At 39.5% G+C, this 13,090-nt stretch overlaps 1 protein-coding gene across 2 annotated transcripts in view; it reads right to left on the reverse strand.

The window, feature by feature from the left end:
• The window catches only part of tln2b (talin 2b), a 43,246-nt gene extending 37,791 nt beyond the window's left edge, over positions 1-5,455 (reverse strand). For both annotated transcript variants that reach the window (XM_072436007.1, XM_072436006.1), the window contains exons 1-8: positions 5,287-5,455; positions 5,117-5,214; positions 4,032-4,161; positions 3,764-3,916; positions 3,538-3,680; positions 1,720-1,847; positions 627-690; positions 445-549 (exon numbers count right to left, since the gene is read on the reverse strand). In XM_072436007.1, the coding sequence (XP_072292108.1) occupies positions 445-549; positions 627-690; positions 1,720-1,847; positions 3,538-3,680; positions 3,764-3,916; positions 4,032-4,161; positions 5,117-5,214; positions 5,287-5,422 (957 nt within the window). In that variant the 5' untranslated portion in view covers positions 5,423-5,455. The remainder of the gene's footprint in view (positions 1-444; positions 550-626; positions 691-1,719; positions 1,848-3,537; positions 3,681-3,763; positions 3,917-4,031; positions 4,162-5,116; positions 5,215-5,286) is intronic.
• Between the last annotated feature and the right edge of the window lie 7,635 nt (positions 5,456-13,090).

Here is a 13,090-nt window from a genome sequence, read left to right on the forward strand (position 1 = left end):
GCAACACTCGGATGCCAACCGCCATAAAACAACAACAACAACAACAACAAGTGCCTTGATGTGAAGCTGACCAATGAGAAATGTCACCCGCCTCCTTTTTATGTGTGATTTTAATAAAATGACTTGTAAGAGGGAGGAACGCTGAGAGTGATTTTGGAAAGTCGTTCAGGTTGCTTACAACATCTTGACTCGGCTAATAAGCCTTCCTCTCCCTTGCAAGCCACACAAAAGACTGACGTTTCTGTGTCGTTTAATATTCTAAGTTGAATTACGTTCTCTGACTGTTAAGTAATAGCATTGATTCATGTGTAATTTCTTGACACCAAGCCATGCATCCATCCCTCTCTATGCACCAAACCAGGCCACACCTCCAGGAAATGCGCTTATCAAACCTACTCTTTTATCTCCATGCAGCATATATTATCTTAAAGCGCTTTGACTTACTTTTACCAGGAAGAAGGAGACTCCGTACGTGGGAAGGGACCGCGCCAACTTCACATATTTAACCTTGGCTTCGATCTCTGTCATCTCTCCACATGATTTATGATCCTAGTCAAGAACGTAACAATAGCTATAGCGAGAATAACAATGTGAAATTTGTTTGAAAGAAACCGATATGGACATACCTGGAATATTTTCTTCTCCGCCCCTCGTTGCTTGATGTACTCTTTTGGTAAGAACTCCTTCAGGCTGTGGAGATAAATGACATTCAAATGAGGTCGGCGCATTGGACCACGTGAGAGAACATCACACAGAGAGACGACAGAAGGAGGCAGGTGAGCGGCGACGGTGGCTCAGGTGGTGGAGCGGTCAGGTATTTATCACACTACAGTCTGTAACGTATGCACGCTCGCATCACGGCATCAGCCTCGCTCGTGGGCATACAAATCAAGTCCACATCATGTAAGTCCTTTTTTTTTATTACAGCAACAAAAGAATTTAAAGTTAAGATAGAGTTAAGGTTCGGGTTTCTGTTCAAATTTAGGCTATTAGTAACTACGGTTCAGGTTAGTCGCCAGGAAATGAATGCGATATAATGTCATGTCCAAAAAAAGCATGGTTACGCATTAAGATAAGATAAGTAAGATATAATAATAAGAATAAGATAATTTTGTGCCGGGAAAGGACAGATAACTTATAGGAAGTTTCAAAAAAACACTCTTAATCGAAGAATTATGATTATTAACAAAACTCCTCTCATATCTTAATAGGGAATGGAGGAAAATAAATAAATAAAATAAAATAAAAAGATAAAGTTAAAAAGAAAAAGAAAAATGAAAAAATAAAATAAAATAATAATAAAATAAAATAAATAAGAAATAAATAATTACGCAAATAATACTGTAAATCTGGTCATGAAGGGGGACAAAAGGAAGGTTTGTGACTTATTTATTTCTTTGCCTAGAAAGTTCCACAATATGGCATTCATCTTTTCTATCTTATTAAATTGAAGGTGATTTATTGGTGGAAAAAAAGCATGAAAAACCAAAAAAATGACTCTGAGATTCCACAGATCTGACCTATTATTTGGCCTGGTAATGTCACCTGCCTGTCCCAATGGAGATAGATAACATCTCGGAGACAAGCAGGTGGCAAACCCTCCCGCCAGAAACGTTGCATATTCCATGTCATTGTTACTACACTGGGGGAGACAAGAGGGAAACCAAAGACAGGACAAATAGGGCATGAGCAAAAGCGAGAAGTAAGTGTGGTACTCACTCTAGAAAGCCCGGCTTGTGTTTGTGCTCCATGTGAGGTCCAAACTGCACCTGAGCCTGGATCCCGGCGAACTCACAAGCCTTGTCGAAGGAGACCGGGTGAGAGCCGTTCAGTATGTCATCTCTGGCCTGAGGAGGACGACAACAAGAGGAGCGTGAGCGAGTGAGCAGTGGGAAAGTATGAAGAACAAACGGGCCTCTTTGGGATCACATTTACAGCTGACAAGAAGTAAAACGGAACGAAACCATATGGACAACAAAGGCACATTAAACGGTTTGACAGTCAAATCATTCTGGAAAAAGGTGCAAAACAAGATAAAATAAATTGACAGCCTCGGCATGCTACGTCAGCCAAGCGCGGAGGAGATTCTTAAGGTTCATGGCTGATTAGCGCGAGTCAAAAGTCATGTGCGCTTCGCTGCTCAGCCGGTCTATATTCCCGAGCAGGGCTTTGTCGGCTCATTCCAAAGCCTCAGTGCATGAGTGCGACTGCAGATGCTGTAGCCAATCGGATACAGCTCATTGAAACAGCCGCTTCTAACAATGTAAAACTACAACCACCACAGCCGCGCCTACTGCTTGTGCACAGGAGGGTAGGCGCACTCCATCCACAGGCGCGTAATCAAAGTAAAATACACACTAGTCATGTTTTTACAGAAACTATTCACTCACAAATTAGGTGTGGTTGAGATTAGAGTTTGAACATTAGAGAAATACATTGATTGGTTGTTTAAGATGATCATTTAGGTCTGTCTCTATTAAAGTTTAAAGTGAACGTGACAGGTTCTCACGTTTTTTATAATTATTACTTTGTTTGGTGGAACAAAACTTGTGGTAAATATTTGTATATAAGTGTCAATATAAGTAGAAGAAAATGTTTTAATTAAAAATTGAAATTTACAGGAAGTATAGTTCTAAAATGTCATCAATAAGCGACAGTATCGAAAAACGAAAGGACAATTTAAACTTGAATTCAATCATTTAATAAAATAGATGTTATAATTATTGCCAAATCACAACTATGTTGCTATTTATATTGTTTTTGCCTAATGTTTACAATATCATTGCTAGGTTTTTGCCACTTCCCTAATGTAATATATCTTTTGTACGCAATCTTTTGAATTTGAAATGCCAAGACATTTTAGTTAAACCTGAATTGACTCCAGTTAGCATTATTCTCAAATGTATTTCAAACCTAGCGTACTTCAAATACAGAGAGATAAAGCGCTCGCTGGTGGAGTTGTTCTCATCAGCTGGAGTGTGTTCATAGGCATGACAGAGAGTATTTAGACACAAGCACAACTTCATTCATAACAGTTTCCATCATCCCTCCCTCGAAAGCCGACAGCCACATTTTTCACACATTATCTCATATTTCGTGCACTTTTAGCAGGGCCTCAGAGGCTGTGGAGGCAGAGGGGGGCTTGTTTTGGAGAGAGGAAACTCGGTATGTGTCGGAGTCAAGGGTGGGGTGCAGTCCTGATTATGTCACACCAGAACAAGGCCAAAGGAGGGAAAAAAGAGGGAAAGAAAACAAAAGAGGAGGTTTGAGAGAGGGCCGGAAGTTAAAATCCATCCATGTCATGCTTGTTCTAGGAAAGCACCTTAAAAAAAAAGAAACTGGAACTTTCCTGACAATTTTAACTGAAACAATGCAACATGATAGCAGCATTATCTGTGTATGTACATGCTTGGTATGTGCTCTTTATCAAGTTTCCTCCTGCATTCAAGGGTGTTCTGGACAAGAGGGGCTTCCTTGTGTGTGAAAGGAGGTACAGTGGTGTTGTCCGGGTTACAGCAGAGTTACATGCGGTGTTACCTGGACGTAGAGCAAGTTTAGTTGTACTGGGTCTCTGGAGTCCACGTTCTGGTCGGAGTAGAAGAACTTCCTCCTGAGCAGCAGCGTCTCACTTTCCTCTACTCCCTGCTCTCGAAACGTGCGGCTGTGGTCCAACCAATTCACTGGCGACACAAACATAGCTCATTGTGCGTCATAAAACAAACCGATACTCCTCTAAAAGGAGCCAAACAGTGCGGACACTCACGGTCGTCGTCCGTGTGCAGCTTGGCCTTGAGCTTCTCCATCTTTCGCTCATCGCGCAGCAGAGTCCTGTCCTTCTTCAGTGTCCCCGTGCCGTCCTCCTTTTTGTCCTCGGCTGTCTCCTGAATGAGAGAGTACTCCTCGTAGTTGGTGATTCCTGCAAGGAAAGAACATTTTCACTCAGGACGGTCCTCTGTAGTCCAACCAAGTGAACCCAGACACATGCAAGCTTCGCAGCCTAAATGGCCCGAGCACACATGTGTTGCCAGTACCTATTCTACTGCAGATGGTGACCAGCAGCTCCCCAATTGTTTTAGAGTCGTCCACCATAATGGTCTTGATCGCACCATCTAGCATTTTGATCTTCTGAGGCCGCTGCTTCTTCTTGTACTCCAAAATATCCTGGGCAAAAGGAAAAACGACACGCCAGACTCAATTCAGCCGACAAGTTCAGAGATGCAGATTCATGATGGTGTTTAATGACTCTATTTACTGACTGTACCTGTGATTTCACTGAGCTCTGCCTGTTCAACTGGAATTACCAACAATGCCTTAGATTCAATTCAATTACAATTCAGTATATTTTTGTAGTGCCCGAAATTAAAGTTGTAGTTGCCTTGAAGGACGACAATGAAAATAGATTTAACAATGTTCATTCATGTTCAATTTAGCAATGTTCCAGAATCCCCTGTCCTTAGACAAATGTAACAAAGTCCCCTGTCTTTAGACGAATGTCCCAAAGTCCCCTGTCTTTAGACAAATGTCCCAAAGTCCCCTGTCCTTGGACCCTCCTTATCGGCAAGGGAAAAAAACTACAAAACCTCCTTGGGCTAAAGTAGTAACCTCGAGGAGTTCCACTGTGAAGGACGCGTCCATTTGCAGATGGACGTTGAAAACAAACGTCCTGTAGGGGGCAGTGTATCAATATTTACAAATGATTATCATATTATTGTAATCAGAACTCCTATATGGCCCAAAACTGATCAAAGAGAGGAGGAAAATATGACATTTGATGAGACATGTTATTCACATTTATGCCCCTTTTCTTGCCTCATCATTTTTAACCTTTTCTGCAAACTGACATTTAGTTATGAGCATTTGTTATGCTCCTGGCCAGTGCTGATGATGACACATTGACAACGACGTTTTTGATGATCTAAGGTTTAAAAGTGCAGACGAGATGAATGCACAAACTGTGGAAAATTCAAAATAAGACATATTGGTAATTATTATAAATGAATAGCTTTCCTTGCAATCAATTCTTCATGTGCTACCTAATTAAAAAGCAGACAGCGCTTCATTTAAAACGTTTAAATCCACCAAATGCCGGATTGAAGCAAAAGTCTCAAAATCTTACCCCATTCCGCAGCATGTAGTAATCCAAGGTTCTCCCCGACTCCAGCCAGATTCCTTTTCTGGGATCTTCGTCAGACAGGAAAAGACCGTAATCTGAAGCTGGCACACAAAGGGATCATAAGTAAGTCACTAATCTGATACAAAGTAAATCTTCTATTTCATTTAACCTACCTTGTCCAGACTGTGCTTCCGGGACTCGCTCTCGAATGATCCTGCACGCGTCGTACACAGGCGTGGAGGGTTCGAACTGCATGGTCTTCACCACGTTGCACTGGCGAACGCATATCTTCAGGGACAGGGCCACCATGTTGCTTTTTCTGCACAACACACCTGCACGAGCAAAGAGAGGCACTCAGTTCAGTCCGTGCTTAGTCACAACGGCAGACAAACGTGTAAAATAAATGACGGTTTACAAGTTTAACACTATGAATTGATCATATCATTGTTGGACACTGCATTGAAGAGATGGTGGGATGTACGGGGAAGAATAGGCATAAAGTAAGTCTGATAGTCACATGTACACTGCCTCACGATTCGATGCGATACATGCGATAATCGATGTACCGTATTTAGTCCAAGTATAAGTCGCCAAAAACTGCATAATAGAGAAGAAAAAAACATATATAAGTCACACTGGAGTATGAAATGCAATTGCAAGTGTGAAAATAACAAATAATATTGCATATAAGTTGCTCCGGAGTGTAAGTATAAGTATATATAAATATAAGTATAAGTCGCACCTCGGCCAAAACTATGAAAAAAGGTGTCCGGAAAATACGGTATTGCTCATGATATTCTACGATACATCACTATTTTTTTAAGGAACCCAATACATTTCAACAAAATCTTTCTTTGTTAAATCACAACCAGCGCAAACTCAAAATGAAATACACACATTTTAATCATCAAAACAGTCAATTGTTTCCTTTCTTTAAACACGCAACAAAATTGTAGTGCGGTCACAAAATAAGTCACGAAATTATACCAAAAATATATCCATACTGTTTGACCAGATGTCATCAATAAGTGACATTAAATCCAAAATACAGGGACAATTTAGACACAATGGAAAAACATATACAACAGTCTAAACAATACTTTAACAAAATAAAGATGTTGGTATTATTATTTGTCAAATCATTACTATTGAGTAAATTATATGGATTTTGGCCGTTGTTTACAGTATGGTTACTAGGTAACAGTTGTGGAATTAACTCTATGTCACATCTGCTGTCCATAGATACAGTCGTCACATGAGGGGGCGTGGTCTGCCATGGGGGAAACTCTGTTCATTCTATATAAAATGCTACTTTTTCACACGACTAATATATTTCCTGGTGAATTATGTCTATTTTAAGCTAAATTAATTCAAATTGAGTCAGAACCGAGTCTTAATGGAGGTTGTTGACTTGTCATTACCTCAGAAAAGTAAACTGATTGTTCTGTAGATGTTAAAATAAGGCAGGCAGTAGTATCACTGCAGCTTTCGTTAGTATTCTTGGATAACTTTACACATTTTGGCTGTTTGACCGCTTTATTCTTCTCCATGTCTTAATTTCTGTATTTGGCACAATATAACACCTAAACTCTGCTCCTAAACTTTTGCAGGTGTTGAACAGTGGGTGATGGAGCTGCTGTCTTAGATAAAATCATGATCACATGTTTTGTGACAGGTGTACCGGTGGTCTAATTTGTCGTTTGAATTTTGGAGTATATTTGAGTAAACCATAGAAGTCCTCTAGATAATGAGACAAGTAACATTCCCATTTGCTCTGCTGTCATTGAGAGAAACAGTTCAGGTTGTAAAGACTGATCCTGTTATTTGTCTCAGGCTCAGACTACAGAAACATCCCGTGTGCAGCACTTAACCTGACTGCTGCACTTTACGACTACCATTTCAGCCTATATTGACTCTAGTATATTCATAATGTTTCCTTTAGAATGATGTGACACAAAACAGATTTACTTTTAGTCAGTTCCATTCAATATTGCACTTCGCTTTACAGCACAATAGCTCAGTAATAGGATGGAAATATGGATATAACTGGAATAACGCGATAAAGGCATTTTGCATATTAGGAACAAGAAAACCATGTTTACAAGTAATTTACAGTCTTCGTACTGAGAAAAAAGATAAGATTACGCAAATTACACTACTGCGCTATTTCCATTCGATCCAGCTTTTACTGCTGTATATAGTCTACATTACAGACACCCACACATACATTGTTGGTATGTAGAGGTGGAAAGTAACAAAGTACTGTAATGTTATCATTTTTAGATATCTGTACTTTACTTACTACATTTTACAGTGGATATGTTAATTTTGAGAGAAAGTGTCTAAGTTTCTACACAATAATTTTTTTTTTAAAGAACTGAAAAGTAAAAAGTAGTTTGTATGTTTTGAGGGGTTATTTTTCAGTATATTTATGGTGACATGATCCTGCCTAAAGGTTTGGAGTTCAAGTCCTGGCTTTGAGCAAACATAAATATTCATACAAAGGGTCTAGTCTTTATCAATATCACCACATTTCTAATACTTCTTATCAAGTACATTTGTATTATATGTGATACTTCCTCCACTGTTGGAATGGACAGACATGCTAACCACTCTGCCATCAGTGCATTTGTCTACTATGATGATGGGAAAGTGGGGTTTGACAGGGATCACCATGACGAACATGACGTGTCCAGATGACGGTCAGAGAGAATGTTCTGCTCTGGACAGCATCCGTGTGTGAGTGAGACGCAATGAAGCAGGGACGTTACAAGGTGAGGAGGTGAAGAGAGGAGGATTTTAAGTACAGGAGTCAATGGTCCAGAGCAATGGAGCCTGTAGAAGGAGGTCGAGATGAATGTGCAAGCTGGTGGTAGCAGGTGGGGAAAAGTGTCAGCTGTGTTTTAGGATCAAATAACTTCAGTTTTTACAGAAATCAGAGCTGGAGAAAGTGACAGAAGCAAAGTTGAGAGAGGTGTTCTCTTCATTCCTGACAGTGATGGAAAGGTTCATGCTCAGAGGAGGATTAAAGAAGTGAAGGATATACAGAAGGATGCTAATGTTAGCGCTACCAGGAGTAAGGACTAGAGAAGAAGAAGAAGAAGAAGAAGAAGAAGAAGAAGAAGAAGAAGAAGAAGAAGAAGAAGAAGAAGAAGAAGAAGAAGAAGAAGAAGGAGAAGAAGAAAGAGAAGAAGAAAATGGAAAAGAAAACAAAGCAAAAGAAGAAGAAGGAAAAGAAGAAGAAGAAAGAGAAGAAGAAAATGAAAAAGAAAACAAAGAAAACAAAGAAAAAACAGAAAAAGAAGAAGAAAAAGAGATGTGCAGCAGAGAGAGAAGAAGAAGAAGAAGAAGAAGAAGAAGAAGAAGAAGAAGAAGAAGAAGAAGAAGAAGAAGAAGAAGAAGGAGAAGAAAGAGAAGAAGAAAATGGAAAAGAAAACAAAGCAAAAGAAGAAGAAGGAAAAGAAGAAGAAGAAAGAGAAGAAGAAAATGAAAAAGAAAACAAAGAAAACAAAGAAAAAACAGAAAAAGAAGAAGAAAAAGAGATGTGCAGCAGAGAGAGAAGAAGAAGAAGAAGAAGAAGAAGAAGAAGAAGAAGAAGAAGAAGAAGAGGAAGAAGAAGAAGAAGAAGAAGAAGAAGAAGAAGAAGAAGAAGAAGAAGAAGAAGGAGAAGAAAGAGAAGAAGAAAATGGAAAAGAAAACAAAGCAAAAGAAGAAGAAGGAAAAGAAGAAGAAGAAAGAGAAGAAGAAAATGAAAAAGAAAACAAAGAAAAAACAGAAAAAGAAGAAGAAAAAGAGATGTGCAGCAGAGAGAGAAGAAGAAGAAGAAGAAGAAGAAGAAGAAGAAGAAGAAGAAGAAGAAGAAGAAGAAGAAGAAGAAGAAGAAGAAGAAGAAGAAGAAGAAGAAGAAGAAGAAGAAGAAGAAGAGGAAGAAGAAGAAGAAGAAGAAGAAGAAGAAGAAGAAGAAGAAGAAGAAGAAGAAGAAGAAGAAGAAGAAGAAGAAGGAGGAGGAGGAGGAGGAGGAGGAGGAGGAGGAGGAGGAGGACTGGGCAGCAGCGCAATTTATTTTTTGATTGTCTAAAAAAAAAACTCAACACAGAGGAATAAGCCAAGACAAAAAGAACCACTACAGCACTGGCAATTGTTTTAGAGTAGGACATTCACAAGTGTAGAAGATGTGGGCACAGATATGTTCACAGACGATATCTCTGCTGCACACCTCTTTGGTAAAGTCCTCAAGCACAGCGTTTCTTAAAGGTGTGTGAATCTGTGCCGTCAGCAGGATGTTCCACAATCACAGGCTGCAGGTAAGACCGCCACAAGAGCTTTTTAAAGGAGTATTATCATCAGTACCAGTTAAATATCTTGTAGCATCATCATTATACCTGTCCCATGAACTCCAGGGCAGTTCAAGTACACCCTGTGGTACAAAAATACACTGAATCATCCATTATTCACTTCTTAAAGGCCTTTCTATTTCCTATCCATTTGATCAGAGAAGCAAAGCAAAACTCAAAGCTGGTATATATGACCATCAGTAGTTATAGAGTCTCTTTCTGTTAAGTATAGACATTTTTATTTAATGCCCTTAACAAAGGCTGCAGCGGCTCAGGATTAACCCCGCCATCTGATTGACTCAATTTCAGTGTGGGTCAACGCTCAATAACACTCAATAACTAACACTCAATAACACTCAATAACTAACACTCAATAACACTCAATAACTCGTAAACCATGGGAATATATATAATACGTAATATGATTGAAGAGAAGGGGCCACGGGACAGATTCAAGTGCTGAAGTTTACAGAAAAACACTTTCATCAAGGCTGGCTCTTTTGTGTTTTATCAGCATGTCCTTGTGCTTACTTTGCACTGCTCAATAGAGAATGCCATTGAGCCGAACCTAAAATAGTCACAGGGTCAGGACTCCTGCCACCGAGCGGTCCAAGTGGAGTCGACATGTTCTCATTCTTATTTTACACGAATAGAAGTGGCAGTGTAGTAGTGAAACTACTCAATTTCTCTTTCTGTTGGACCTAAAATGCACTCCTACTGGTTTAAAAACAGTCCCAATCACACATGTCACGATATCAAATGTTAGTATTACGGTTATTGTGAGAAGAAACATCACAATTTAACGATTATTCATCATTACTGAGAACATCAACAAACAACTGTGACATCTTTAATCGTCGCCAAGAATAAAGTGGGTTGATGCGCCTTTGAAATTGGCTGCCAAAAACAACAACAACAACAACAACAACAAAAAGCAGCAATACGAGTCCACCGAGCGAAGAGGGAGAAGAAATCTAAAGTCTAAAGTCCAAACAGTAAAGTCTAAAGAATAAAGTCTAAAGTCTAATTCACAGTAGGTGGCAGTAATGTAACACTTGGATACCAACTGCCATGAACCACCAGAGAAGAAGAAGATCTTTGATTGTCTTTACTTTAATTCCCATTGTCTAACACAATACTATTCCTCAATCTTGTGGCCAGCTTAACGTTCTGAATGACAAAAGAAAATAAACGTAACAGCCACATAAAAAGCACTTAACATTTACATAACTATTACACGTTATTTGTTTTAAATACTCAAATACTTGACCTAAATAATCACAGTTTTGCACTATTCCTAAACCATATCGTAACTAAAGCTGGGATACCATTAGCTGTCATATATTGGGGATTCATCATATCACAGAGAGCAGTTTGGTTTTATTGCAGACTGGATGTACCAAAATAATTGTATCGTCGGGCAAAACTGAACACCTCGTTCTGCCTCCTGATTGGATGATGATGATGGATAATGCACAATGCACAAATGTAAACACAAACGATGTCCACGTATTATAAAATGTTTTTGTAATCGTCAAAAACTCATCATTGCAATAAATATCAGTAAAGTACATTTTCGATATACCGGTACACATCAGACGACAAAGATACTCCCTTTAAGCATTATCCTACATAAAACCACGGCACTAGAGATGTTCCTCCTGTACTTCCTTCTAGTTTGACCAATACACCAAAAACAGTTGCAATAATTAAACGAAACGTATAAATGTAATGGGAATAATCAAGCAAAAGCCTGAGGCGTCTTGTGTGAGTGAGTGAGGAGAATCGTGCAGACCTCAGCACTTCTGTGGAGTGTCCGCTTTGACACGATCACAAATGCCTTAGTGCTTTCAACATCACCGCACACGACTCATTACTGCTGACACAAGCTTGTAATTAGTTAATTGGGGGTATTCAGCCAGCTAATAAGTGTAATACTCATTATGCTTATTCTGCTTTGGAGTGTGACGGCATATTATTCTCCACTATCAGCACCAAACACCTTCAAATGTTTCCCACACAACAATGCTTCAAAAAAACAGCTCTCTCGTCATTTACAAAGCACTTCTAGAGTCTACCATGGGATGCATTCTGTTAAGTTTCAAGTTCCATGATTTGGGCTGCTATGGACAGACTGGATCCCACGTGGTTTAACAAGGAATAGCAAATAAAATACACAAAACAAGTTTATAGAAATAGTTCCAGTGATTGTAAAGAGAACGCCTGCATTCTGAAGGCTGGTATTGTTCCATATACGTTCTCTGGTGCTTTTTCCATGGAGGAGTTAGCGTTAGCCTCAAAACACTGCCAGCTTCGGAAAACCAGGACTGTTTTGGCCGTATTAAAAGCCTTGTTAGAAACCATTACCACGTGTAGCACAGTTTTGTGAGGTTTATTGACATTGCAACTGGTGTAAAAGTTTGTATAACTGTTAAGGACGACGTGATAAACTTTTCTTAAATCGAACGTTATGGTGGACAATAATGCACCAAAAATATAGCGGGAAATGCAAGTTTGAGAATTAAATGTTTGTTTTATTTCATAAAGCACCCCAAATCCTACTTTAATAAATGAAATTTTGAAATTGCAGCTGTGAGTTGTATATTGACTTAATACAGTAGTTGCCAGTTTGTTGCCAGTGCCTCGTGTAATGAATATGTAAACAACAGTAATTTGTCAGCGCTGTCTACAAATGTCTGCCAAATTAGAACGTTTATATCTGTGCCAGGCTGTTTGTACTATGGAGGGGTCAATTTCTACCTTGATTCAACCATAAACTCCCATTGAGATTAAGCTTTTAGATCCAGAATCAGAATCAGAACTTGTTTCAGCGTTAAGGGGCAGCATACAACAAAAGAGACCTGGCCAAGGTCTCATGTCACCACACTTCTTAATTTTCTTCAATCTATCAAGGGACACTGAAGATTTCAATCTAAAACCTTATTCCAATACCATGGTGAGGCACCAAAGGCACATTTTAAAGTGTGTTGGGTTCGAAGAAGGCAGTGGCTGCCCTTCTCGTGAGCAAAGAGGGAATAAGTGAATGACTTAACTCAAATATTCCAAGCATTTGAGCATGTCGCACACACAATGTCAACCTGATCTGCGACACATTACTGAATCCCTCTCCACTATCATATAATCTCCTACAGCACAGGGAACATGAGGGACAGGGAATGATAACAAACCTATTTCTGAGCCACGGAGATACAGATGTGGCAGTGAATGTGAGAGAATATAACAATCCACACACTGTGCAGAGAACAACAACCAGAGCCCTGCTTCAGACTGTCTTTTCAATCAATCATTATGTGTAAAGCCTCTAATACTGCTGAGACCTGCAAAGATTCTTTACGGCCGGATTAGATAGGCCTGATATGGCAGGTGACGTTTCATCTGACGTTTTAACTTCTTTTAGCAAGTACAACCAAGCAATTCTTTCATTACTGACCCAAGCCGATATCTGGGGCATCTTCAGACACCAACGCTAAAGTGAATAAATACGACCATTTTATAATCTGCGACAGCACTGATGCAAGGGTGAGACCTCCTCTTTCCTCTAAGTCTGAGCCATGCCCTCCTCTGTGCACTCAGTGTGCTCTCCGCTGTGCTCTTCTCTCTGCACTCCTGTGTGCACTCCTGT

Source organism: Eucyclogobius newberryi, unplaced genomic scaffold (assembly GCF_026437365.1).
Source record: "Eucyclogobius newberryi isolate DKJ021-1_F unplaced genomic scaffold, fEucNew1.0.hap1 SCAF_7, whole genome shotgun sequence".
Taxonomy (NCBI): Eukaryota; Metazoa; Chordata; class Actinopteri; order Gobiiformes; family Gobiidae; genus Eucyclogobius; species Eucyclogobius newberryi.